This window comes from Maylandia zebra, linkage group LG14 (assembly GCF_041146795.1).
Source record: "Maylandia zebra isolate NMK-2024a linkage group LG14, Mzebra_GT3a, whole genome shotgun sequence".
In the NCBI taxonomy this organism is placed as follows: domain Eukaryota; kingdom Metazoa; phylum Chordata; class Actinopteri; order Cichliformes; family Cichlidae; genus Maylandia; species Maylandia zebra.
This window is the reverse complement of record NC_135180.1, coordinates 25,446,204-25,472,749: the sequence shown is the minus strand read 5'-3', so window position 1 is coordinate 25,472,749 and position 26,546 is coordinate 25,446,204. Positions and strand designations below refer to the sequence as shown.

The 26,546-nt window shown below is 38.7% G+C and overlaps 1 protein-coding gene and 1 long non-coding RNA gene across 5 annotated transcripts in view; one reads left to right on the top strand and one right to left on the bottom strand.

Annotated features, from left to right (window-relative positions):
- Window positions 1-1,491: 1,491 nt before the first annotated feature.
- On the top strand, window positions 1,492-3,981 carry LOC143421951 (uncharacterized). 2 transcript variants are annotated; one of them, XR_013101554.1, is made up of 3 exons: window positions 1,492-1,664; window positions 1,786-1,892; window positions 3,776-3,981. It is a non-coding gene; the product is annotated as an uncharacterized LOC143421951 (long non-coding RNA). The 2 variants fall into 2 exon arrangements; XR_013101553.1 differs by having other exon boundaries at window positions 1,786-1,914.
- A 5,690-nt stretch (window positions 3,982-9,671) lies between these two features.
- Window positions 9,672-26,546, bottom strand: part of LOC101488070 (neprilysin) — a 34,485-nt gene continuing 17,610 nt past the window's right edge. For all 3 annotated transcript variants that reach the window (XM_004543546.5, XM_004543549.6, XM_004543547.6), the window contains exons 5-23: window positions 24,630-24,710; window positions 24,111-24,206; window positions 23,889-24,007; window positions 23,673-23,741; window positions 23,082-23,216; window positions 20,808-20,909; window positions 20,543-20,679; window positions 20,302-20,395; window positions 19,283-19,411; window positions 15,349-15,447; window positions 15,150-15,227; window positions 14,831-14,934; window positions 14,418-14,476; window positions 14,200-14,319; window positions 13,696-13,829; window positions 13,206-13,271; window positions 12,585-12,680; window positions 12,209-12,285; window positions 9,672-12,013 (exon numbers count right to left, since the gene is read on the bottom strand). In XM_004543546.5, coding sequence (XP_004543603.1) covers window positions 11,914-12,013; window positions 12,209-12,285; window positions 12,585-12,680; window positions 13,206-13,271; window positions 13,696-13,829; window positions 14,200-14,319; window positions 14,418-14,476; window positions 14,831-14,934; window positions 15,150-15,227; window positions 15,349-15,447; window positions 19,283-19,411; window positions 20,302-20,395; window positions 20,543-20,679; window positions 20,808-20,909; window positions 23,082-23,216; window positions 23,673-23,741; window positions 23,889-24,007; window positions 24,111-24,206; window positions 24,630-24,710 — 1,895 coding nt within the window. In that variant the 3' untranslated portion in view covers window positions 9,672-11,913. The remainder of the gene's footprint in view (window positions 12,014-12,208; window positions 12,286-12,584; window positions 12,681-13,205; window positions 13,272-13,695; window positions 13,830-14,199; window positions 14,320-14,417; window positions 14,477-14,830; window positions 14,935-15,149; window positions 15,228-15,348; window positions 15,448-19,282; window positions 19,412-20,301; window positions 20,396-20,542; window positions 20,680-20,807; window positions 20,910-23,081; window positions 23,217-23,672; window positions 23,742-23,888; window positions 24,008-24,110; window positions 24,207-24,629; window positions 24,711-26,546) is intronic.

Below are 26,546 nucleotides of genomic sequence, written 5' to 3'. Positions count from 1 at the left end.
GCAGTAAGAGAAATTCAAAGAATATCCAAAGTTGATTAGTTAGTACAACAGATATGCGCATGAAAATACTTCACATAAATCCTCTAATCACAAATCAACAATACAAATGAACAGTTACTTTGAGCAACAGTGGTTTCAAGTAATCTTTGTCACACTAAAGGAAAGAGGAGGAAAACAATGTAGCTAATATATAAGAATCACTGCAGCAAGGATGGAAAGTCTGATCAAGGCTTAGCAGGAGGAGAAAGAGATTACAGGCTAATATGGAGTTAACACAGGAATGGCGTAACACCCAGGTGTGCACATTCAGATCACCAGGGAAAGAGGTTTTAAAATATAGATGCTATATTTACATTTCACCTCAAAGTAAGTTGTTGCAGCAATGGTGTAAAATCATTGGAAACAGCTGTGTCAATTTCATCAACACCCACACTTTGCACTGACAGCAGACGTTGGGCACTTTCATGTAATCTTGCAATCAGCCTAACCTCATACTTTTCAGATCTCAGCATACAGACTCTGGGCCATATGTTAGCAGGTGAGGGTGCTGGATCTACAATTAGAAGGGGGGACTAGAGGGGTATTAACAATGAAAGGGCTTAGCCAGAGAAAAAGAGCTGTCATTTTCAGAAGGACAGCCTGTCAGTTGCAAGTGCTCATCCAATTACACCATGAGTGCCGTCTCTTTTGCGTTCTCGTTTTCTTCCCTTCCTCTGAATCTTCCTGTGCCCTCTGCTTTCCAGGGCACATGATCTCACTTTTCCTCTGCTCTCCTCCTTCATCCTTTGTTGGGTCTTAAAAGGTCTCCAGTAATTACTGCTCCTCTCCTCCACTCCTCTCTCCTTCTCTCGTCGACACGCCTATTTCTATCAACGTACAAAACAAAATCTGTTTCCACATCAGTTGGCATATTGCATCCAATGTGATTATTGTGCAGAAAACACAAAGTGTGGAAATGACTGACTGTGGTTTTACTGACAAGTAACCTGCCCAGACTCTGGGGAGCCACAGCTCCTGGTCAAGAAATAGTCCTGCACACTCCAAACCTTTTTTAAAAAATATATTTACACATGGTTTGTAAGAATCAAATTGATTTTAATATTTAAATATTAATAATCAGTTTCTTGTATGTTTTGGCTAATCTGTGTAGAAAAAAAAACAGACAGGTCAAAATCCACAAAAGAAACCGTTCAGAAAAATGTGTTTTATCTCACGTTGCTCTAATATTGACCCAGAGTATTGAGCTGCTGGAGAGTCAGAATACACTCTAGAGACAACATTGCCAGCCTCAGCTGTAACAGTTTCTCCCGGGAGGATAAGAGAGGAGAAGACCAGGGCCCACCACAGCTGGGACTTGGTCCATAGAGAAAACAATGTGACAGCCACTGCATCACTTCCAAAAAAAATAAATAAATAAAAATAAAGGAAAATTTAAATGTTCTGTTGGTAATATAAAGTGTATTGTGAATGTTGGGTAGAGGAGAACAGGCTAAAATCAAATGGGACTGAAGAAGGGCTAAAGATGGATTGTATTCCAACTCCACCAGATTTGTTTCACCCTGCTCTGCCGGATGCCAACATCAAGCCCTCACAGCAAGGAGGCTGGTTTTGCACACATCACAACAAAAAGATTAGAACAGAGAGAAGTGCCATGTCCAGGCGAGGTAAGACACACACGTACTACCCAGAAATGAGACACAACATTGGGTGGGGGGGGGGGCTCCGTTTAATAAATTTTTCCTCAACCACTCATCACATTGATATTGTTTCTCTATTTGTCTCTAGTTGTGGGTCCAACAGATTCATCCTACAAACTATTCCCTGTTCTGTTGATCGTAGGATGGATTCTCGGTTGCATAGCTGTTGTCTACTTCGTCTTCATTTTTGCTTGGGTATCTGATTTCTCTTTAAAATGTATGACATGCTTAAATGTAATACAGCAATAATGTATGTATTTGCTAGATGTTTTTAAATGTGAATACTTTTGAATAAGTTGTGAATGCCAGTGGCTTGTCAGTCAGTCAGACTTTCAGCCCACCACTCTGACTCAGACTGAACTATCTCAAAAAATATTTGATAGGTTACCATGGGGCTTTGCATAGACCTGCAAGCCCCAAGACAATGATTTGCTGTGACTTAGCTGATCCCCTGATTTTCCTTTTTAGCACTACGTCATGGTTTCAGTTTAAAACAGAAATGGCTGGATGGCTTAAAATTTAGAAAATTTAAGATAGACATGGATGGCTCAATCTGGGTGAAATATTTTATCCTTGGCAACCACTTAATATTTCACATTTCATCAGATCAAGATGACATGTATACACAAGAGGAAAAGTACCTCAAAGAAAAAATAGTGACTAGAGATTATGTTTCAAAACCTACAAGCCAGCCTGAAGTCTCATCCTGTGTGTTGTCTAAGGGGCTTGGAAAGAAAAGCGTCTGGACTTCTTTGAGTTGCTTGAAGACGTTTCACTTCTCATCCGAGAAGCTTCTTCAGTTCTAAGGGTCAAATGGTGGAGAGTCCCAGATTTAAACCCAGTGGGAGTATCCCCCCAAAGAGGGGCAAAGGACCCCCTGATGATTCTCTACCTAATCACATGAGTCAAGGTGTGAAAGCAGGTGTGGGTCACAATCAGCCAGGGTTTCGGGTGAGCTCATTATGAAACCTGGCCCCACCCTATCATGTGATTTCCTGAGATCAGATGGCCCAGGATGTGAGTGGGCGTTAAGGCATCTGGGAAGGGAACTCAAAACTGGATTATAGATGGCAGACAGTTGGTGTCGTAAACCACCGCCTCTGTTCAAAGATGGTCGCTCACAGTGGACATAGATGGCTTCTTTCACTCCTCTACACTACAATAGGTGACACGGGGGAGCCCATGAAAGATAGACGCAACAACATTGTCATCCCCTATGTAGCCGGTGTATCAGAGAAACTCAGGAGAGTTTTCTCCAAGCACGGCATCCCAGTGTATTTCAGACCCAGCAACACACTCAGGCAGAAACTGGTTCACCCGAAAGACAAAACTCCTAAACACAAACTTAACAATGTGGTGTATGCTGTACAGTGCAGCGAGGAATGCTCAGACCTCTACATTGGAGAGACCAAACAGCCACTTCACAAGCGCATGGCCCAACATAGAAGAGCCACCTCCACAGGACAAGACTCAGCAGTCCATCTGCATCTAAAGGGCAAAGGTCACTCTTTCGAGGATGCTAACGTTCACATTTTGGACAGAGAGGATGGTTTGAAAGAGGAGTGAAAGAAGCCATCTATGTCCACTGTGAGCGACCATCTTTGAACAGAGGCGGTGGTTTACGACACCAACTGTCTGCCATCTATAATCCAGTTTTGAGTTCCCTCCCCAGACCCCTTAACGGCCACTCACATCCTGGGCCATCTGACCTCAGGAAATCGCATGATAAGGTGGGGCCAGGTTTCACAATGAGCTCACCCGAAACTCTGGCTGATTGTGACCCACACCCGCTTTCACACCTTGGCTCATGTGATTAGGTAGAGGATGATCAGGGGGTCTTTTTGTCCCTCTTTGGGGGAAACTCCCACTGGGTTTATATCTGGGACTCTCCACCTTTTGACCTTAGAACTGAAGAAGCTTCTCGGATGAGAAGTGAAACGTCTTCAAGCAATTCAAAGAAGTCCAGACGCTTTTCTTTGCAAGCTCCTTTGACTACGATGACCTGGATGACTGAGAACCTTCACAGACATCCTGTGTGTTTGTTTTACTAATGCATTTTGATTTTCTTTGTTTGGCAGAAAAGTGGTATGTGAGGAAGAAATTCAATTCATCACAGAAAATAACTTCTCCTTCCAGAGGGCACGGGGAAGAAAAGATCATCTGTACGCTTCAATATTAATTTTCTATCAGATACGGTCTGGACAGACAAGAAAATGTTTGTATGAAATTAGGGAACGGTTCCCTACTGTGATTGTTTGATAATAATGTTCACATGAATAATTCTCTGTCCTGTCATATATTGTTTTTTTCAAATAAACACATTTCTGCAATTATCTCCCATTCAATTGCAGTATTTATATTATACTGTAATCACTACAACATGAATTAAAACACTTTCAGGCATCTGGGATTGAAATCCATTAACTCCACAATCAAGTAGATATCCTATTGAGAACACCAGCTGTTTTTTGTCAGATAGTGTTAAATGTGAAACATTTGCATATTTAGGCTGCTGAACTTCACTTTGTAAACCATTTCAACTTTAAAAAGAATAATGCTTCATGTTAAAAAAAACAAAGCCAAAAAAAAACAAAAACAGGAATATACTGTATTGTCAGTGTCACATAGCCACATTACTGGGACATGCCAAGTTCTGCTCAATTATAGTCTACAGTGAATGTATATAGCTGGGTGTAATTTCTGCTAAAATGATGCACCCCATTTGGTGCTTGTTCCAAAAAGTTGTCTGTGTGTGCATGTGCAAGTGAGCCCTCTCTGTATATTCCTGTCATACAGCTGTGCATCAAAATTCTTTCTTAGTCTTAGGACTAGCAATATTGTTACCATGGCTACCACAAGTCTCTTTTTTTTTTAGCAGTCCCGCACTCTCAATGGCTGTGAAACCATAACTCTTGAGAGATTAGACATCTGAGGAGTACTTTTTGTTCATAATTTGTTCTAAGAAATGTAAGCACCTGATGAACTGTTGCACACTACTGAATTCAGGCAGAATTTACTGTAGCACGTCAGGAAATGTTTGAAGCCAGTATTTGGACTTCAGCTATGAGTGATCAAACATCTTAGCTCATAAGTTAAAATGACCAAACTCTGCAATGGCGCTGTCAGCTTAAAGAGGCATTTTAAAGACTGCATTTAATAAGAGGCTATTACACTGTCTGGTTTTTTACTGCAAGTTGTGTCACATCCACTTTCCAGTAAGCAAGAGGTGTAAGCCTTATAATCGGGCACAGGCCAAATAAGCCTGTACATTGAGTGTCATGTTCAATATGTGCACCAGATGCAAACATCAGTCTAAAGGGTAATGAGGCTGAGATGGAAACTTTGTATACCACAACACCGTAATAGCAGAAACACATGTAAATTATAGTGACTCGCACACACATCTTCATGCTGACAAACATGCAAACACATGCAATTACTCTGCATCCTACTTATACACATATAACCTTTCATTAAACACGCATACAATGATTTGTAGTAATTTAATAGCGTCAGGTTGCTCCTAACAGATATTTTGCAGAATAATCATGCTTTATGCTGTTAACACACCCACTGTGCTCACTTCACAGCAAACCTGCCTTACACCACCTCACATCGAGATACGCATTCTTCACAAAACTTGCAGCCAGCCTCACTTTGGCATGCCTTCCCACTAATAGATCACTTTACAGGTACACCACATGGTGCTGTGCAAAAACATGTCTTCCAGGTGTGGTACATTAACTCTAAATTAATTCTATGTGTCTACACTTGACATTACACAATTACCACCTTGTTGTTTTGCCCTTGTTTAGTAGAAAAACATAAAACATGCATGAGTGGAACGCAAAACTGAGATCATTCTAATAAGATGCATCGTTCCTGTCAAACCTTACTGTAAGTATTGGATGGTAACAGCAATAATATTGCTTATTGTTTCCAATAATACCTGTAATTGTAACGTTATAGTGATGTAAGAGTCTTTTTTAGGCTTTAGGCTGATTTTAGCAGTAAATTTAACACCACTAATGATGCTGGCAATACGGCTGCAGTTCTCCTATATATAACCCTGGAACCACCTGGCCTAACAGAGGCTGTTTGATACCACCACCACCTGGGGCAAAGCCAGGTCCATTTTGGTCTTAAACTTATTTTGGGATGGGAAAAAAGTAGCCTGTATGTGGATCTAATGCTCTTGAAAGACTCATGGGGAATAAATGCATTTGTTTTAACAGTAGCTGTGGGCCAATTCAGCTGTAGTTAAGAAATCAATAGCTTCTTAAAATAAACACGGAAAATGACAGTTAAACTTGAGTCAAATCTTGTTGTGGAGTTGATACATAGTGAACAAGCCAAATATATAAAAGCACTGCCTTAACATAAGCACCATGACCAGCCAAGACAAGAGATTAAAGTAGAACTGATGGTTTTTCTTGATAATTAAAGACGGAGGTTGAAAGAATGCACATCATGTTTTAATTGTCTGATTTAATCCAAATATCTAGCAGCTGATGATTTGATGATATTTTATCAAGAGTGTTTAACAAAGCAACTATCTGGCCAGCAAAATCAGCAAACCAGCAAAATGGAAAGACTGCATTCCCAGAAAGCCCTACAAAGTGCTGTATGTCGAATTGGCATTTCTGATTGTGACAGATAATAGTGTTTCATCAGTTGAACCAATTAAGTGCTGTGACCTGTGTGCCAGTGTCTTGAAGCAGTTAATAAGAAATGCGTGGTCCACTTAGTGAGACAAAATGTAAAATTAATGGAACTGATCTTTCACCTGTTATCTGCTAAAAGAAGATCAATGGTTAGTTTAATGGCAGAACACACTAGAGTAGACATGGTTGAAACATGAAAGGGAGAGGGGGGGAAAGCATATGTGGCTGTCTTCAGATAACTGAAGTGGATGCCTAGCTGTCAGCTCAAGGGTCGATTAGAGCGAGCTACAACATGCAGTTTCACCTGCGAAAGAGAAACAAGATCCAGTGTGGAAAGTTGTGTGCAGCCAAAGTAATCAGTAATCCTCATCGGATTAAACTTTTAAACTTTTGCAGCTATCTATCCAAATGGACTCAGCTAAAAAACAAATAATAATAGGTAAACAAACAAAGAAAAAGATATTTAAAAACAAAAACAGATTTACTGAACAACCACAGGAGGTCACTGTTTTATATTAATTATGAAGTGAGCACAGACACTAATGTGAAGCCTTAAAGCTGTTGATGCAAAAAATATTTTTTAAAGTTTTATCATGTCCTTTTTTCAAATATTTTAAACTGTATTTACACATTGTCTATGCTGAGTACTTGAGGCAAACTAATACACATATGTCTTTTTTAATTCTTAAATTCTTGACAATATTTTTAGAAAAGGCATTAAACAGTTTCTTTTGATATATCTGCACTCACTAATGTGAAGCTGAAGAATTTTATATGTTAATTTATGTATTAAATGAAAACCACTAGCGACAGTGAATTGTTCCCGTGCCCGTGTGATCTTATGAATTCTTTTCTTTTATACTAATGCATGAAAAAGTAAAGAGCCATATAAAAAAAACTTCAGGGAAAACTCAACCAGTTTGAACTCAAAATGGGTGGCTATCAGCAGCCATTAAAAACAAGAGCACAGCAAGAGGGCACTTCACAATAAGAGCTCCTTTTGAATCAAGTGAGCAATAACAAGATGTGATTTCCTACCTGAAACACTTTCTCACTTATGATTCTCCTAACATATTATTTGCACGTGGCAGTGTGCCTATGCACATGTGCTTTTGTGCATACACCGTGCAGTGCCCCAAGCACTAACACACACAAGCATTCCAGAGACTGGAAGAGACACCCCCCCCCCAAGATACACACGCAAACACACACATACCCACACACATACCAGTAGACCCACCATTAAGGTCACCCAAAGGGCGCACGATGGAAAACTGAGTAGTTTTATGACCAGAGGGCAACAGAAGGGAACTTTGTAGTGGGAGCGAAAACAAAAGAAGAGCTGGCACTGGTGACTTTCTTAAAGTTGAAATGGCAGTAGGCTTTAACATTTTAAGCCCAGAAGTGCTAGTTGTGTTGTGAAATATAAAATAAAATAATAACAGCAAATTAAAAAAAACAAAAAACAAAAAAAAACTCAAGTCACTCTTTAATGTGTTTTCGTTTAATATCCCCCCTCTGGGTTACCACAGCAGTCTACAATGTTCACAGTGCAAAATAAACTGTTCAGCCTCCTAGGAACATGCTGAGGTGTTGTAATGTTAGCTGTGATGTTAGCTAGTGTAGCTGCTAATGACTGGGAAGGTGAGAGCACGAGGAAAGTGGGTGGTGTGAACTTTCAGCTAACTGCCAAAGTGTTACAGCCAGTGGGAGCAAAAGGGGGAATCTTGGCAGTAAATAAGCAACTGCAACTAATATTCTACTGAAAACAGTAACTGAATGAATCTCAGATAGGGCAGAAATGTGTTAACCAGAAGCAGCAGGTGAAAATATCTTTGTTGGCTGTTTGTTGTTTTATGCAGTCAAGAAACACTAAATAAAGTTTGTCCTTGCTTTTTAAAGTCACCCTGTTTGACACACTGGCGACATTTTGTAGACTCCAGCATAACCCTCAAATACTTCTGGTCTGCTCTGCCAATGAGAAGCATGCACTCACGTGAAAGTTTTTATAGTGTGGTAAAGAAGAACTACAAAAATGAAGACATAAACAAAATAATTCCAGGCTTTACTTTTTGTCTATTTGCACAAGTATGTGTTTTTTGGCCCTTGCCCCTGCAGCAGCACTCTCCCCTTTCTTAAGATATTTTTGACACTTTTCTTCAGAGTTTGGTCATATTTCCTGTGCTCCTACTTGGCATCCCTGTCCCTCACATCATGTGCGTTATAATTCTCTTTGGCTCACCTCTGAACTTCTGAAGTGTTGTTTTCCTTCTTCTTCTTCTTCTTCTTCTTCTCATTCCCTGTACGTCCCTGACAGTTTCCCTCTCTAGTCTCAGCCAAGGTGCAAGCCATCCCCGTGCCAGGAAATGTGCTTGCTAGTTCATTGCAGCATGGGGTATATTTACTAGCAGGCAGCTTGGGAGCTGCTATAAAGATATTGCACATTCATTTGTTTGCATTGTGACTAACTTTTGGCTGGCTTCACACTCAGCTCCTACTCCCCCAATTCTTATAGGCCTAATTAGTGGGGGAAGCTGCATTTAGATTAAATATTTGCCCTCTCTGTGGAAATTTCAAAAATAAACCACTTTATTCATAATACACGCATCAAGTCAACAATATTGTGTGAGTGGAATGTAATGTATGTCCATACTTTAATCTTTACAAGGCCATCAGGGAAATGCAGATTTCAAGCTTTGATGTAGAATATTTGAATGATTTTCTGCACAATTTTATTAGGTACACCTGTTAAACTGCTCTTTATCACAAATATTTAATCAACCAATTACATGGCAGCACTTATGTAGACATGGTCAAACCGAGCATTAGAATAGATAAGAAGAAGTTGACTTGTTGGTCTGACTATTTCAAATCTACCGGATTTTGATTTCAGATAGTATGGTCAGACTTAAACAACATAAAAACATTGATCCATCCCGGTTATGTCAGTTCAGGCTGTAGTGGTGTAGGAGATATTCTCTTGGCATCCTATCATGTCAATATGAACCAAAATTGCTAAGTAAGGTTTCCAGTGCTTTGTTTATTCTAAGAATTAGGCATTTCTGAAAAACTGAGAAGAAGAGGAAAAAAAAAAAACATATCATCAGCTAATTATTGTAGTAAATGACTTCAGCTTCGCCCAAAATTTTGATTTCTTGTTTCTCAAGGATTTCTGACAAGATTAACCAACCTTTCACATGTTACTAGCACGTCCTTCCTATCCCAGATAACATGCATTCAGAAATATATTTGAGCTAAAGAACAAAAACACCCATGAACATAATAAGTCAAGCTGTCTGCAGACATACTGTGTTTTTTAAAGGTTTATTCTGAAAGAAAGATGCTTCTCAAGATGATAATCAGTCATTCTTAGAAAGTATCTAAATACAGGCAACTGAGGTATTTCTGTCTTTCTACAAGTGGACTGAAAGTGAGAGAAAGAAAACCGAGTGACCAATAAAGACACAAAAACAGCTAGCACAAATAGCATTGAGAATATCTGTCTATATATATATATATATATATATATATATATATATATATATATATATATATATATATATATATATATATATATATATATATATATATCAATATATAGATGTATAGATGTATAGATATATATATATATATAGATATATATCAATATATAGATGTATAGATATATATATATATAGATATATATATATCTCTATATAGATATCGATACATATATCTCCCGCTCGCCCCTGCAGGCAGTTTAGCTTTCAAGCTGTAGTGCTCTACCAAAGGCCTGGGAGCTTGAATATATATATATATATATATATATATATATATAGTTTGGACATGGAAGGCGTATACAGTCTACATGGTCTACATGATCATGTACATCATTCATTGCACTAATTTCTAGCTTTTCTAGCTTTTTCAACTTACAATTTAACATTAAAAAATAAAACCACATGAAATGGTTAATTAAATTCTACTGATTTAATACAATCACCTGTATTCAAAAAATGGATGCACTTGTGATTTTTTTTTATGTTTCTGAAACTATATAAGAAGCTTAATCTTTTTGCTTTGTGCTTATAATCACCTTAAAACAAAAACAGAAAACATTGGCTATATGGCACACTTTGTAAGATTAAGCCAAGATAAAAATGGGAAATCACTATGCTTCTTCTCAATAGTTAAACATTTTATGAACACACTTATTCAATGTCTTATCAAAAGTTTGGAAGCTTAATAATACGCTCACATGAGTTTGTTAAAAATCAGATTCTTTTTTGACTTTGGCTTTTCGTACTGATAAAAACATGAAACGCAATGTGGCAATTACTGAAATCAAGCCGGGTTTATTATATAAACTGGACAGACCACGGACAGCTCTTTGCACTCGTTATGCTAAGTTAAGTCATATGGCAGCTGGCTAAAACACTGAGACGTGAGAGTGGTGTTGATTTTCTCATCCAATTCTTAACGAGAAAGCAAACGAGCATGAGAAAAAGCCGAGCTACTTGTTTAATAATACATTTTCTTATCCTTTGTTCTCCCACAAATGCACATACACACTCACACAGAGTAGCACAACTGTAAGGCATACCAATCTGCTTGACAAACAGCAGGCAGTTATAACAAATGACGTACAAAGACTGGAAAAGACACAGAGACATTCATTCACACGGAAACACTCAGGAGTCTCGAAGAACGAAAAGGGTTTGGTGTCTGTCGATTGTCGTCTTTATGACTTATGACCAGGTGTCATCTTAAAGGCAAAAACTTCATTTTGGTTTATAATCCACGTTCTGCTAATGAAGAGCAGCCACCTGCCAACTGCGGTAAAGATGTTAGCATTGATTATAGAACAGCACTGTGTAATATGCGATCGCGATTAAATACTCGCTGCTCTATATAATAAAATGACTTTTGATTTTCTATAATAATTTATCTAATCTAGTTTTATGGATGACCAAAGATTACACTATGAGTACACTTAAGAGTGGATCAGCATGTTGATGAAGGCTGAAACCAGCTGAGGTTTTATGAGAGTACAGCTCAGTCCCACATACAATAGAGTGGTTCAGCCCTGTTACATGTATATGAGTGTGAGTGGGTGTCTGGTGTATTCATATGCCAGTGGGCTGAGCACATTTGTCTGTCTGCTGCTCTTCTGCCAAATACTTTTGCAGAATTTAGACTGAAACACACTCACATGTGCACTCACAAATACACATTGGACTCATAAATGAGAAGCAAAACAAGAAAAATTGAGAGAAAAATAAAAACAAAAATACAAAAGTGATTGTATGAGTAGGAGAATAATTGGGCTGAATGAATGAACTACAGTGTCAGAGGTGGAGAGACAGTGCTCAGTCCATCCATCTACGAGGGTACAGTGTGCTGCCGTCCTTGGATGAAGTGCATACTGCAGTGTCAGTCCACCAGCCATGGTCCATCCAGTCAAGAGCTAAGGGAAGCTTCCATTTTAATGCAGCCCCCGGTGAGTTCTTCAAAAATCAGAGGGTAGAGGTACTGTAGGGGAATGGGGAGGACCCATCCCAGAGGTATGTGAATCACCACACACGGCAGATGTTGTCAGGAACCATGTAGCTGCTTTTGTTGCAGTTGAATGCTTTGGCAAATTCTGGGAAATTCTGAAGGGAGCCTAGTACCCTGTGAACGTAGAGAGGAGATTGATGGTTGGAGCTGAAGTTGTTATATTAGACGGGGACTTGAAAGTGAAATTAACATGACATATCATTTTGTCTAGGTTTTAAAATGTTAGCTACCATTGTAATTTGTTTTCTGCCCTTTGCCGGCAGCACATAGCTGATTGATGTAGAGAAAATACTCTTGGTTTGAGTTTACCTGAATTTCCCTGGACTGTGTACGTCAACTTTAATGGAATTAACAGCTTGCTCTGGCCGATGTGTTCCACACCACACCTGTAAAAAGACAGTGATTAGGATGCACTGAATTGCACCAAGAAATCTGCACATCTATCCATTGCTTAACCCAGTCATCCATCAATCCATCCATCATTCAATCAATCCACCAATCCATCCATCCATCCATCCATCCATCCATCCATCCATCCATCCATCCATCACGAAGCATGCATATTTTGCAGGATATTTTTCTAATGTTGCCTACAGTCCTAGGAAAGATCAGAACTACAATGCATGTGTAAAAAATGGCTTATTATTCAACAAACAACTGCTGCATCAGACAGTAAGGCTATTACCTGAGCAAAGTTTAGGAAGAAGAGTTGATCATGGGAAAGGTCAATTCCAGGCAGAGGTGGTTCCTCTCCATGCTGCTTTACGTAGTTCTTGTAGGCCTAAATCAGTGACACAATCTTACCCAGCAGTCATGTTGAATACATCCAAAAATCACACTGATTATGAAATCATAACTTATGTCACCATGTTTGCAGACAGAAAAATAAATGCATATGGATCCATCCTGTCTCCCTGAGATCTACGTATTAATTAGAAAAATAATCTAGACTTTGCGCTGAAAGAGAAAGAAAAAAAAGTGTACCGTGTATGTACTTTGTTAGACATGTATAATTTATGTGAAAATACTATACCTGCTCTTTCATGTTGCATTCAAGTCTTTGAATGTCTTTTCTGTGCTTTGCCAAGCTAAAACTGATACATCCAGCAGCGACATTATGTCCTTTATTGCTGTGTTTACAATAGCTAATGAGCCAGCCTGTGACCTAACAAAATAACTAGTCTATTAATGTTAGAAAGCAGATGACAATAGCAAGCTGCAGACTGAATCACCTCCTCTCTTATCTGTAAACTGGGCCTCTTAAACAGACTTTCTCTCTCTCTCTTTTTTTTTCCAGGCTCATTACCTGATACGCCTGTCGTATCCCTCCATTGTCAGCAATGTTTTCTCCGAGGGTGTTGTTACCATTTAACTGGAGAGGCGATATAGGGACATAGAACACAAAGATTGACAGGGGAAAAGGACAGAAGGAGGCTGTAATTTTTCCTCTGTATTTCAGCAAATCATACATATAACTTTTGGGATATAGGAAATCATTTCACAAGGGATAAAAGAAGCATTGTTCAAAAGAAAAGGACACAGAAGGTGAGACAAAGAGAAGGAGAGGAAGAGCCATTGATATGTCAACACAAAATATTAAGGGCACCTGGAGCAGAGAAGGTATGAGGCAGCAAAATGTGTGGAAAGACAGAAAAATGACCAACAGATAAGCTGGCAAAGGTAACAGGAAAGCAAATTATGAGATAAAGTAAAGTTCATGATAATATTGGGGGAAAATATGGGAGGAAATTTGATAAGAGAAAGAAGAAGGATGGATATAGTTCAGATGAACGTACATGTAGTCCACTAGCGAGATCCCAAGAGAAGTTTCCGTACTGATCAACAATGCACTTCGACAGTTCGAGGAACCTCTGTGTTGAGTCTGGTGTCCACCAGTCCTTCAGGTCGCCATCCTTATCATAGTTACGGCCTAAAGAATGAATGGGACGTGGACAGGTTGAACTTGATGAACAAGAAAACAAGAATATCAAGAGCACTTAAATGCTATATAACATATAGCAACTAACATATATATTCTATGTTAGTTGCATATTTCAATTACATTTATGTGTTTGTGAACAGTAGATGTCAGTACAAATAAATCCTCTCATCTCTGAAGCAGAACCAAGTTGGAAAAAAAGTTCTGAGATCCTAAATGGTGTTACAAAACATGTTTTTCTGGTACCAGTTACAAGGGGAAATCTATTACATATATATATAATTTATTTTTCCAAAGATCAATGCAGTCTGCCAGAACTGCCCCAGGGAGGAACAAAGAGTAACAATGCGGAAACTCATACCATTGTCATCAAAGCCATGTGTGATCTCATGACCGATTACCATGCCGATGCCGCCATAGTTGAGAGACTTAGCCTGGCCTTTGCTGAAAAAAGGAGGCTGAAGGATTCCAGCAGGAAACACTGACACCAAGAAAAGTAAAATAAATAAATCAGCAAATACATAAAATATGTATTGTTTTAGTCTTTTGCAGTTTAATCTTTGCATATATGTGAAATACCTATTTGATTTTTGCTGGATGAGTAGAAGGCATTGACAACAGCAGCTCCAGTTACCCACCTGGAGAAAGATGTTGGAATTAACCTACAGTGAAGAGCACTACTGCTACAGTAAAGAGCACTAGACTACTGTGAAATGCATGTTTGATGAAATATATCAAAATTAACCTGCAGTTATTAATAGCTGGGCTAATGTTAGCCTCCCAGCCGAGGAAAGCTGAACTCTATACGTGGGTAGGAGTATGTGTGGGAGAATGATCAGTGCACTGTGCTAAATGTGAGATACTGGGGTACACCAAAAGTGGCAAAAAGAGAAAAAAACTGATTTATTACTGCTAATTTAAATGGTAATAATTGCAGCTTAATATACATCTGGAATAAGGCAGTTTATTCTACCCCTCAATGGAAAGCTTACTCTTCTTTGTTGACTTTTACTCTGAGTTTCCGCAGGCGTTTCTTCTGCACATACTCCAGGTTCTGTAGGATGTTTTCAAAGTACTCCTCTGCACTGTAGCTCAGCTAACACCAACACACAGAAAAACAGGAGGATTAGCCGAGATGAGAGCTATCAACACTTGGCCATATATTCTCCAGCAAAACTCATAAAAGCCAGGAATTCACAGAGATTTTTCACAGAACCGATATGCGGCTACAATAAAGGCGCTCTGTATTCTGCTGAAATGATTCCATGAAAGAAGGAAAACATTCTCAGTTGCATATTTTCAGATACTTACATCTTTGTACTCATTGTTAAGATATTCGCCATCCATGATGTTGTCTGAATAGCCGATCCGTTCCCGAATAGCTCGGGCCTGCACAAGAATAGGTTGAGAAAATTGAACAAACATTTTTAGCCATCAACTATCCTGAAATTCAGAATGGGCTATACGTATAACAATCATTAACTGTTATAGCTAAAAGTATAAGCAATACCTTCTCCTCAGCTGCTTTCTTGGTCTCTGCATCCATCCATGTCAGGTCATCAAGGTTACTAATGAACACTTCCCGAATGCCTTTAATCATCTCTTCCATCTAAGCCAAACCACACAAACACAAACAAAGAGTGAAAACCTCATCATATCAGTCAGAACAGATTTACTGCAGAAGGAGACTATCATCAAAAGTCATCTGAAGTTATGCCAAGCAATCTTGCAACATACTGGGCAACAAATTCATAAAAATGCACTTCCCTGAATTAAGCCTCATTATTACATAGTCACGTATGAATGCAGAACAACTCCAGGTTACACTCTGTGTAGGAGACCTTGGCAGACATTTTCAGAAGTGTGATATTAGTTTAACATGACATATTTTTTTCTATCAAGTGTTAAAATTGGCTGTAAATTGGCAATAATCAGATATGCTTCATTAGTGACTAAAAACAACTACAACTACCAAAAGAAAATTATTATTAAATAGATATTTCTTTGTACATATAAAAGTCTCATCTTGTTTTAAAATTCTCTACAGTAGATGTCTTCACTCCTTGACTGCATGGTTACAAATACATTATTGATCATGCTACTGCTCTACATATTTTAAAAATCTACATTCGCTTATAGATGCATTCAGCATTTTAGGGTTTCATTTCTGGTTACTCGAATGATCCTGAGCTTTATGAATTTAAATTATAGAAGAGATATTGCAGCATAACGGCATCCATGCGATAGGCAGGCCAGTTATATTATTTTTATTTAACACATGAACGAGTGCAAGTGAAAAGATGCTTCAGAGCAATAGTAGCTTCAGATAATGAGATTTTCTTATGCAAATTCAAAAATCATCAGTCATCACATCAAAAGCTCACTTTTCAGTGAAACCTGTGGTGCATGTTTCTATAATGTATTTGCCCTGAGCTACATGTTTTCACGATCTGACTGACGGCACCAGTGCAAACCATGCCTGTACTTTGCCCATCAGACTTAAAAAGGCAAAGGTTTTTTGGCCACAAGCACAACAAATACACAACTGGGACAATTCAAATGAAAGTGAAATGAATCGCCACCAAATAACAAATGCAAAGAGAACAGAAACAGGAAATTAAAAAAAAAATAACTTCAGAGACATCAAAGGTCACCCTTCAAGAGTCCTCTAACCACAGATTTATTTTGAGGCCACAGTAGGCAGACAAAAGGCACACCAGCTTCTCATCACATTAGCAGAGCCCTAGCTAACATAATGCGTGACGACTTGGAGAGCACACTGTGGTTGCTGACAAACCAGCAGCGATTATACTTAAGAGGCTTTTCTAAAAACCTTTTAACATACTTGTGATAGTGTTGTGTGCATGGATACGCTGTGTTCCAGTTGTTGGTTTTTTTCTTTTAGTCAAAGTTTTAGTATGATTATGCTTCTTTGTCACACAGTGCTGCAAATTAGGTGCATTATCTACCCAAAGCTAGCAAAGTGCTCAAAAATAGATATTTTTCATTCACCATGATTTAGTCCACATGGACTGAGTTTGGAAAAGTAGACAGTTGGACCCAAAGTTACCTTATCGTATTAAAAAGAGGGATGCTTAGAAATGTAACGCTTTAGCAACAATCTAATGAAAAATATTGTAATTCAACTTATCAGAGTTACATATTTACCATCTACATTAACTATTTTGAATTACTTTATATACCATATATACTTACTGGTCAATTTTTTAGGTACACCTTTCAAGTACCAGTTTGGATCCTCTTTTGTTTTCAGAACTGTCCTAAATCATTGTTGCACAGATTCAACAAAGTGCTGGAAACATTCCTCTTATTTGATTTGTGAGTGTTTGTGTTGTTTTGTCATGGTCCTGGACCATGTTGGCCCAGTATTCTTAGTTTCCATGTGTTTTGTATTTTGTTCTTTATTTATGCCGTGGTTCCTAGGTTCTGTTAAGATGTTGCTTATTTGATTACCCTCTGTGTATCTGTGAGCCCTCGTTTCCCCTCCTTGTGTTTTATTCCATCTTTTCCCCAGCCCGTTATGTCTGTGCTCTCCCCGGGCTCTCTCTCCTCCTGTCTGAACCTCTGTGTACTTCCTGTTTTACTTTGACAGTCTCCCGTCAGTGTTGCGTTTACTCCTGCCGTGTCTTGTTATGATTATCAGTTTCACCTGTGTTCCCCGTGCGCTCCCACTTCCCTCATTAACCCTCTGTGTGTTTATGTCTGTGTCTCCCTCAGTTCTGTGTCACGTTCTCCCTCATTCATGGCTGTGTGTTTCTCTGTGCAATATGTTATAGTTTCCAGTTTAGTTTGTATGGTTTTTCTGTCCAGCAATAAAGCTGTGTTTTGAGTTCAATCCTGCCTCCGTGAGCTTGCGTTTGGGTCCTCATCCTGCCTGCACACAGCCGCAACCATGACATGTTTAGCCGAAATATATTTCTGAATGCATATTATATATAAGATTTGCTAATTACATCTGAAAGGTTGGTTAAATTAAATTATTCATTGCAATAATAACTTTTGTTAGGGTTTTTCCTTTTATTTATTTATTTATTTATTTTTTTGAGAAGTCATATATACACTCACTGGCCGCTTTATTAGGTATATTTTTCTAGTACCATGCCTTAATTTTTAGATTAATCAAGATGCTGGAAAAACTCCTGAGAGATTTTGGGCTATATTGACATGATAGCATCAGCTGCTGCAGATTTGTTTCTGCATATATCCCGTTCAACCCTGTCCCAAGGGTGGTTTATTATTGTATTGACATCTGGTGATGTTATGTTCAATAAACCAGCTTTATCATACAGTGTGTTATTCTGTTGGAACACAAAAAACATCAGAAGATAGATAGACTATACACATAGACTATGGTGTTTAAATGACACTTAATTTAAAACCCCAAAGTCTATCATTAAATTTCCCCCACACCATTACACCACTAGCAGCTTGTGCTATTGATTCATGGCAAGGTGGAACCATGCTTTCAAACTGAGATTTATTAGACCAGGTACCATGTTTCCAATCATTTATTGTCTAGTTTTGATGAGCTGATGTAAGTTACAGCCTCAGTTTCCTGTTCTAAGTTTACAGGAGTGGCAGCGATTGTGGTCTTCTACTGCTGTAGCCCATCTGCTTTAAGATTTGAGGTGTTGTGACCTCTGAGATGCTCTTCTGCATACCTTGGTTTATAAAGTGGCAGATGAGTAAATATTGTATCGATGGTATACTAATAGCAGCAGTATAAAACAACAATTTACCTAAAGTACGCACTGAAAGGAAAGAAGAACATATCAAAAAGATACTGTATCTGTGTCACTTAAAGAAAGTGTGGCAGCTGCAGGTCAGTTAGTCACAATGAAATGTGTGTACTGTGTGCATCAGAGGATGTACTGCCATACAAAGATACTGTAAAATTCTTGATGATATGACAGAAATGTACAATAATGTATTTCTATTTGTGAAAGTTGTACATGGTCGCAAATAAAAATTGATTCACATGCACAATGTCAGATGCCACAGCTCACACATACACATGCATAGGCAGTTTGAATTTACAGTGTGGGTGGTGTGATCATGCTAACAAGGACACCTTGTTCAGCTGCTTTGAGTGGAGGCAAGCAAAAACTACAGTATTCTGATAGACAAGACACAAATGTGACAAAAACACAAGTGGGTGTCAAAATACTCTCCATCAGATGTGCCTGAAACACATGTTTTTTGTTGTATGTATGACTAACTGAATACATAAACGTCCACACTCCTCTTGTAATGCCCTGCAGAGGCATTTTTAGATTATCAGTTTCAGCTTTCAATAAACAAGGTGCGGAATTCCATTACAGAGATTGTATCTTGTCTAATGAAGGATATTTCCAAGAGCTCTTTATCTTTGATTGAGTCTAATGTGTTTTAACAATACAAAGCCTAATGCACCTTCTACTGACCAGTTCTTTACTCTTTTCAGAGAATGCCTCCTGCACATAAAGTCGTCCCACAGCATTTTCCAGGTTGTTGTTGACGTACAGAGCACACTGTCGCCACACTGCTGCCTCTGACGTCGTACCAGACAGAGCCTGCAGGGAAAGTAACAAGGCACAGATCAATTAAAGATGAAGGATAAACTGGTCAGCATATTGTTTAAAGAGGCTCATGGCAATAGGAAATGGGGCAGTGGGGAAATGATTAGATTAGAAAAAGGATTACCAAGATTTTTAAGGCATGGAGGAAGAATATGAATGAAGCAACGTGTTGAAATCGACTGTTTATTAGAGCCTGACTGATACTGCAGTTTTAGCATCAATTAAATAGGTGTGTGGGTGGCGGTAGGGTTTGATTCCCATCCCCCACTTTATTTTAAAGAATTTTTCAAAATGAAAACTCTTAACACCCCCCCCCCCCCCCCCCCCCCAAAAAAAAGTCATTGAAAATATAAAATCTTCTAATTTCTAAAAATGTGCCTATTTTGCATGTTGCATAGACAAATCTCAAACATGTTTTAACCTTAGATGGTTTTCCAGTAGCCTTGTCAGTGTTAGAAGATAAACTGTATCAGCTTAAGGTAACTGATATTGCTTTGTGAAAGTAGCAAAAAAGTGCAGTAAATAACCATTTGGAAGCAGCCTTATGTGCTAATGTAACTGTGGTTTAGATCATTTCTGTTTAGCACTAATTGCCAAGTGTTAACATGCTCACATATTCCAGCAAGGTGGTGACAGTGGTAAACAAACCTGCAAATGATCAGCATGTTGGCATCTTAAACATGATCCCATGCTAACTTTAGCATTTAATTCAAAGCATAAGTATTGTCATTTAGCCCCATACCAGCAGGAACATTACTGCAAACATTTTTAACTGCTTTGCACCCTGTGTTGTTTGCATTTCTTTTAATAACTTAGGTAAGCAGCAGTGTCTGCAAACAGGACCTTCCATGGACTATAACAGCATCAAGGTCCTGTACGTGTACCTTGCGGAAGGCTTTCCTGGTGTCTCTGTAAGCTCTGCTAAGACCCACCACCATGTTCATAGCAAAACGCCACACCATGTAGTTCTGCAGATCCCTGTGAGTAGACAGAAACATGTTGAGAAAAAAGCAATCATACTCACACAAAGCTATCAATACTGTGCACTCCCTCCCCCACAAGCTTAGAGACAAAAACAGGCTTTTATACTCCATCACAGATACAGACTTAAATGAACACACCTACCTCTTGGTGTATTTGGCCAAGATCAGGTTGAGCCTTCTGTAATAGTTGGGCGAGTAGTTTATGACCTTTTCTGTGTCAGGGACGCTGATGTTGACTGTATTCATTATTTTAGCTGTGAAGTAACTCCAGTCAAATAGCTTCAAAAGGAGTTTTTTTTTTTTAAATCCCCCCAGAGATAAAGAGGAGAAGAAGATAAAGATGAGAAAGAAGTATCTATGTGAAATGAAAACAGCAAACTGTGGTACATAAAGAATTTTTTTTTTACCTGTGATTCAACCTCAAGGGTGAAGTTGGCGTTCAGGTCCCCCAGTTCCATCTTGTTGTAAAGCAACACCGGGTTGTTACGATCCTCTGGGGTATCAGTAGCCTTGGAAAGAGCAAGACAGAGGGGCTAAAAGTCAAGAATGCTGTCACAACCCTCCTGTTTCCCGACACATGCGTACAGTTGCAGTGCAGGTCCAGCAGCATCAAAAGTATTTGGCGTCCCAGGAGGCTTTGGCTCTGTAAATGTCAGAGCGCGAATGGTGTGACTGCCTTGTAAAAGCCAGCAGCTGAGTGGAGGAGAAGTGAAGCATGGCAGAGAACAGAGCAGAACAGACTAGGATGACAAACACAGAGTGTGGAAAACTGTTGATGAAAAGTCACGGTGTTGGGATCAGGCTGGTTAACAGCTTGTTTTAGACATCAGCTGCTACAGACTGGAACCACAGACACACACACAGAGGAGGGAGGTTTGGTCTACAAATGGATGACAGGAGGGTCATCCTGCTAACAGAAACCCTTTGTGTTAAGTTAGATGAAAAAAAACAGAACTAGAATACAGAAGGAAGAAGGAACCTTTGAACCATCATCTTTCCAGTCTGTCAAGAAGTACCAGCTTAGACAGAAAGATAAAGCTACTGAACCTGCACAAAGTCTTTGCCCTGCTAAAGTTTTTGCCTGCATTTTAACTTACATCAGTTGTAGGTTGCCTCTTGTGGGATTATAATATTATTTTATGCCATGTTATACCCCTAAATAAAGATTGTGAATTATTATGTCGTTTTAGTTTGCATTATTCTCCTGAATTAGAAGAAGGTGATAACTATTGCATTTGTTAAACTGATTTGCATTACATTAGACTGCTGATTTATTGTGAATGAATGATATTGTTTTATGATGCATTATACTGCTGAGTTATAAGAAATACTGTTCGCAGAAAGTCATCGCCTTATTTGTCTGATTAGAAGAGAACAGAACATGCTGGAGTTTTCTGCCCCATCTCAGCAGGAGCAGATAAACAGGGAGCCAAGGTCGTAGCTTAGGCGCTGTGTGAGAGAAAGAATGTGAATGTTTAGGCTTTTATGATTAGGTGGGGGCCACTAGAGGCTATAAGAGGTTGATCAATGCTCCACCATTTTGAGATCTGATGCTGTCTGCGTACGGTGTCCATCTCCCACGCGTGTGATCATTAAAATCATTGTTTGACTCAACCCGGCCGGACCAGTGTTGTTATTGTGGTTTTTCCTCTTGTGTCCATCCCCAATATTTGAATCCGTAACACTCTATATACTGAAATGATCACAGTAATTATGTCACCACAGCCTGCAGCTCTACATTTAACTGCAGGTCAGTGAGCTCTATCAGGTATGATTCAGAAAATCTTGGATTTCACAAGGAGGCAACTCACTGAATCTCCTCAAAAATGTGCAAGTGTTTTTCATTATGTTGACTTGCTTATTAAGGTATCTGCTATTTTACTGCTTTATTACTGACAGTTTACTCCAAGTTACCATTCCAGGTTATGGTTAACTTTCTTCTGTAATATTTTAGTTGACTGTACTATTCAGTCTCAATGGCTGTCACCTCATTCACTAGCCTCAAAATTGAGATTAGTTTAGCTTAATACCAGCCTGCTTTGCATCACTAACAGTAGTTTTAAATCAATGACATCCCAATGTCTCTCTTTCCATTACCTGAAAAATATTCTCTTTCAGCTAACAAGAAGAAAATGTCACTCCCTTATCTGCACATAGGTCAAGGAGAACGGGAATGAAGAAGCTCAGAAAAAAAGGTGTATTTCATATTTTATAAAATGATATGTGTTTAACTACACGTCTTCTGTTGCTTATCATTGGAAAAGGGTAAGATGTGAGAAAGAGGTTTATTTTTGATTGTGGTGTAGTTCAGTTTGCCACATAATCTTGCTAGCTGTTTCATTATGGACAGCTCTCAACCACCAGGAAGTCTACACTAGCAACAGTGCCCAGTGACAACTAGCCAGTTTTAGTTTGACGATATCTATTTTATATCTACCACACTTCTCGCAGTGGACCGGGAATTATTTTACATTCAGTTATTGATCATAATCAGACTTGGAACTGGATGAATACTTGGAACTGAGCAGGCTTGAACTACAGTATGCATTACTGAAAACAAGATCTCTTTCCCATGGTTTCTCAAAGCCATAATAAGCATATTTTGAAAAGTACAGGAGGTTCTTAAGTATTTGAATTCATATTTCTACTTGTAAAACGGCAAAGCACAAATCCATACTTACATTAGCAATGTCTCTCTCCAAGTCTATAACTCGTGTCACCTCCTCTCTAATGCGAGTTTCATTGATCGCTAATCCTCGGTCCTTGCGCATCAGCTTAGCCAGGTCAATCATGAATTGCTCATAGGCCCGACATGCCTGCAAAATAAACACAACTTGTAACTCACTGATTTCAGTAACCACTGACTAAATCAAGATTTGACTGATACAAAGTCTGTCTATAGCAAACATGCATATCAATTAAGGCAAAATAGGAAGCTGTAAAGTGAAACCAGAGCAATGGACGTCTGTTCCACTCACACATCTGGTTTGGATTGAGATAGAGTTATCAGCATTATGTGTGTTTTCGTTCATCACATACAAACTCACTACATTTCTAAGAGTAGGAATAAAATTTATTTGTGCACTGATGTGAACAGATGTTTCGGCTGATAGCCTCATCATTTGTGGTTTTTTTGGAACAAATTCGGAGGGACATGAAATCCAGGGGCTCAGGTGAATAGTTGGAACTGCTTTCATTATTCATTGATTAAAACGCTTTAACTGCACTGCACTGGCGTGTGGATTTGTATACATGTAAACATGCAAACTGACCTCTGCATAAGGACCAGTGCATGCATAGTAATCTCTGGACACCAGGCCAAGGCTTGTTTGCTGGTCAAACTGGCAAGGAGAAGAAGACATTTATTTTCAGTATCAAAGCCAAATAAAGGCTTAGTCATTACCTTCAGTGAACAGAGGGACATGAGGGCTTTTTGAATATGAACAGAGGGAGGTGAGTTCTTTTCCTTGCCACAGGCATACACCTACATGAATGATATGCGAGGTTGAATCCCTGTCATCAGTGCCGACGAAAAAGTTAACCAAGAGCAGAGTTCCATATTTCTCATTCAACTTGGCAATAACGTCCTCCAACCTCCATGTTCTCCCTGAAGAAATAAGAAAAAAGAAGTGAAAAAGAAGTGAAAAGAAAGAAATGGCATCAATAACATCATGCCCAATGACACTTGAAAAAGAACCAAAGTTCTCTACCATAATTGGTCTCCCAGTTGTCAACAGCTATAGGCCACTCAGACACGTCAGGCAGCATGTCAAGCAGAGGACTCCCCCCTCTCAGCTCAATTAAACCTAGTTAGAAGCGAAAATCAAAGAAAATAGGTTTTGCGGTGTAGATACATTTATTTTCTACCCATAAAATTGTGAAAATCAATTAAAAAGAAATTCAACCACTGTATTGCTTTTTATCAAGTACATACTAAACCTGTGGCAATTCAGAGGCCTTAGAGGAGTTTATTGATGTGGCTTCCAAAGCAAATCACTTCTGAAGAAAGCATTCATTTGAATCATGTAAAGCTGAAATACTGCAGTTCTTTTTTTTTTTAAATTGATGATTCATGTATATTTTCATGACAGTTTTGTTGATAGACAACACAAAAACTGAATAAGAAACATTTAACCTTCAACAGCAATTTACAAAATGACTGTTCACATTAGGATAATAGAAGATCTAAAAAGGCATAGCGTGTTAATGTCTTTTGCCTGCTGACTCACTCTCATTGGTACAGGACTTGTAAAGGGTCTTAGCCTTGGTGAGAGCAGCAGCTTCCCCCTCCACTGTTTTTTCAAGGACACCTTCAAATAAAGAAACAGAGCAAGCATGAAGCAAACAATCACAGACAAAGATGAAGAAGCAAAGTTGCTCACTGCACAATAAGGAAAGAGGGAGTAGTTGGGTGCATATAACCTCAGGTACAACATAGAGGTTTTATTTTTCTTATCTCTGGGGATTCAAAAATTCAAGAATTCAGCTGTCATGCGTATGCATTTTATTTATTTTAATTAAGGGATGCTTTCGGTCCTTTTGTCAGAAAATGGCGACACTAAGTAAATTATGATATAAAGCCTTTGCAGTAGATAGTAACCGGTGACAAAACAGAAGAAATGTAATTATTCTAAGAAGAAAAACATGTCACAGCTGTTCTTTTCAATTTAATTGTTTTATTTCTCTCTAAATAAAAACAACCTGAATAATTATTATGAAAAAAATATTCAGAAAGTGCATTTTTTTTGAGTCATAAACAAGTACAGAATATTTTAAATGTTATATAAAAACACAAGCAACATAGTGTGTGTTGGAATTTTCCTTTGATATACCAGGTGCCCCAAGAGCAAAGCTAACACATCAATACACTGTCAAAATGTGAATAAGGTGAACAACCAGTTTTACTTTGAATGAATAAATAAATCAATGAGTAAACAGATAAATAAATAGTGTTCTAGCTCCCATCTTTTAAATGGGCATGATAAATGTTATCATGCAAAATCATGTAAAAATAAATGCATATTTTATTCTGTGCTTGTCACAAATACCTTTTGGCATGGGAGTTACGGCACAGAGCAGACGAAAAGAGGTGGAAAGAAATCAAGGTGCAACAAAGCTGAAGGTGTGGCAGTAAAGGGCCATTTGGAAACAAGAGTGAGCACCAGCGCTTGTTTTATTACCTGCGTTCATTGCCTCTTCAACACCTGTTGTGGGCATATGGACGCCAGTTAGCTCAGCCTCAGGCTAGACAGCATTTCTAGGTAGACAGCTAATCAAAATGAGTGATAAGTGTTGGGGTGTAAACTTGCTAAACTGAGGGGGAGGGCATGGGGACCAATACTCTTTTCCTGTGCCGCCTCAAGGCACCAAGTTGCATATTGTAGCTTTAAAGTGTAACTATTCCTACAGGAACTGCTGTCACTTTTCAGCAGCAGCACACGAGCAGGAGCAACACGAGGATGTGCCTAAATACATTTTCTCATCATCAAGGTTCAAACACCCACACAGTCAGTAATTTTTGTGTTTGCTGCAAACCGCTGTGGTTAAAGCAAGTTTATTGTTATGTGATGCCGGTACAGAGTCCGTGTCCTCGGTGCTTCAAAATAACAAAACCTTACACCTACACAGGAGGTATCTGAAACTTCAGCTCAAGTCCAGCTGCTGGTTTGTCATTCAGCACCAACAATATGAAGAACTTAACTCTCCCTGCACTACGCTGATAAATTCATGAGCATGACTATCACGTCATAATGTTTCACTGCAGTTCAACTAGTATGCTGGGATTTCTAGGGGTGGTTCAGGGAACCTTGAAGAAAAAATCAGAGAGATGGTGAGCGCATTGAGTGCATTGAAGTGATAGGAAACATTGTAACAATGTAGGGACACAACATGATGTAGACTAAAGATATTCTGGTATCACAAAAAAAAGCAAACATAATTACATTTATTTTTCTCCATCGAAAAAAGTCTCAACTTTTCCCCAGCTTTTAGATTTTTTGTTTCTGTTCATCAACTGTATAGTTGCTTTATATGGCCTGTATCATGAATAATACATGATGTAAATGTCTTTCAAGTCTAAGTGCCTTGTGATATGCTTTGTCTACATACGGAATGTATGTAAATAGCTGCACTTATGATTGCTGTTG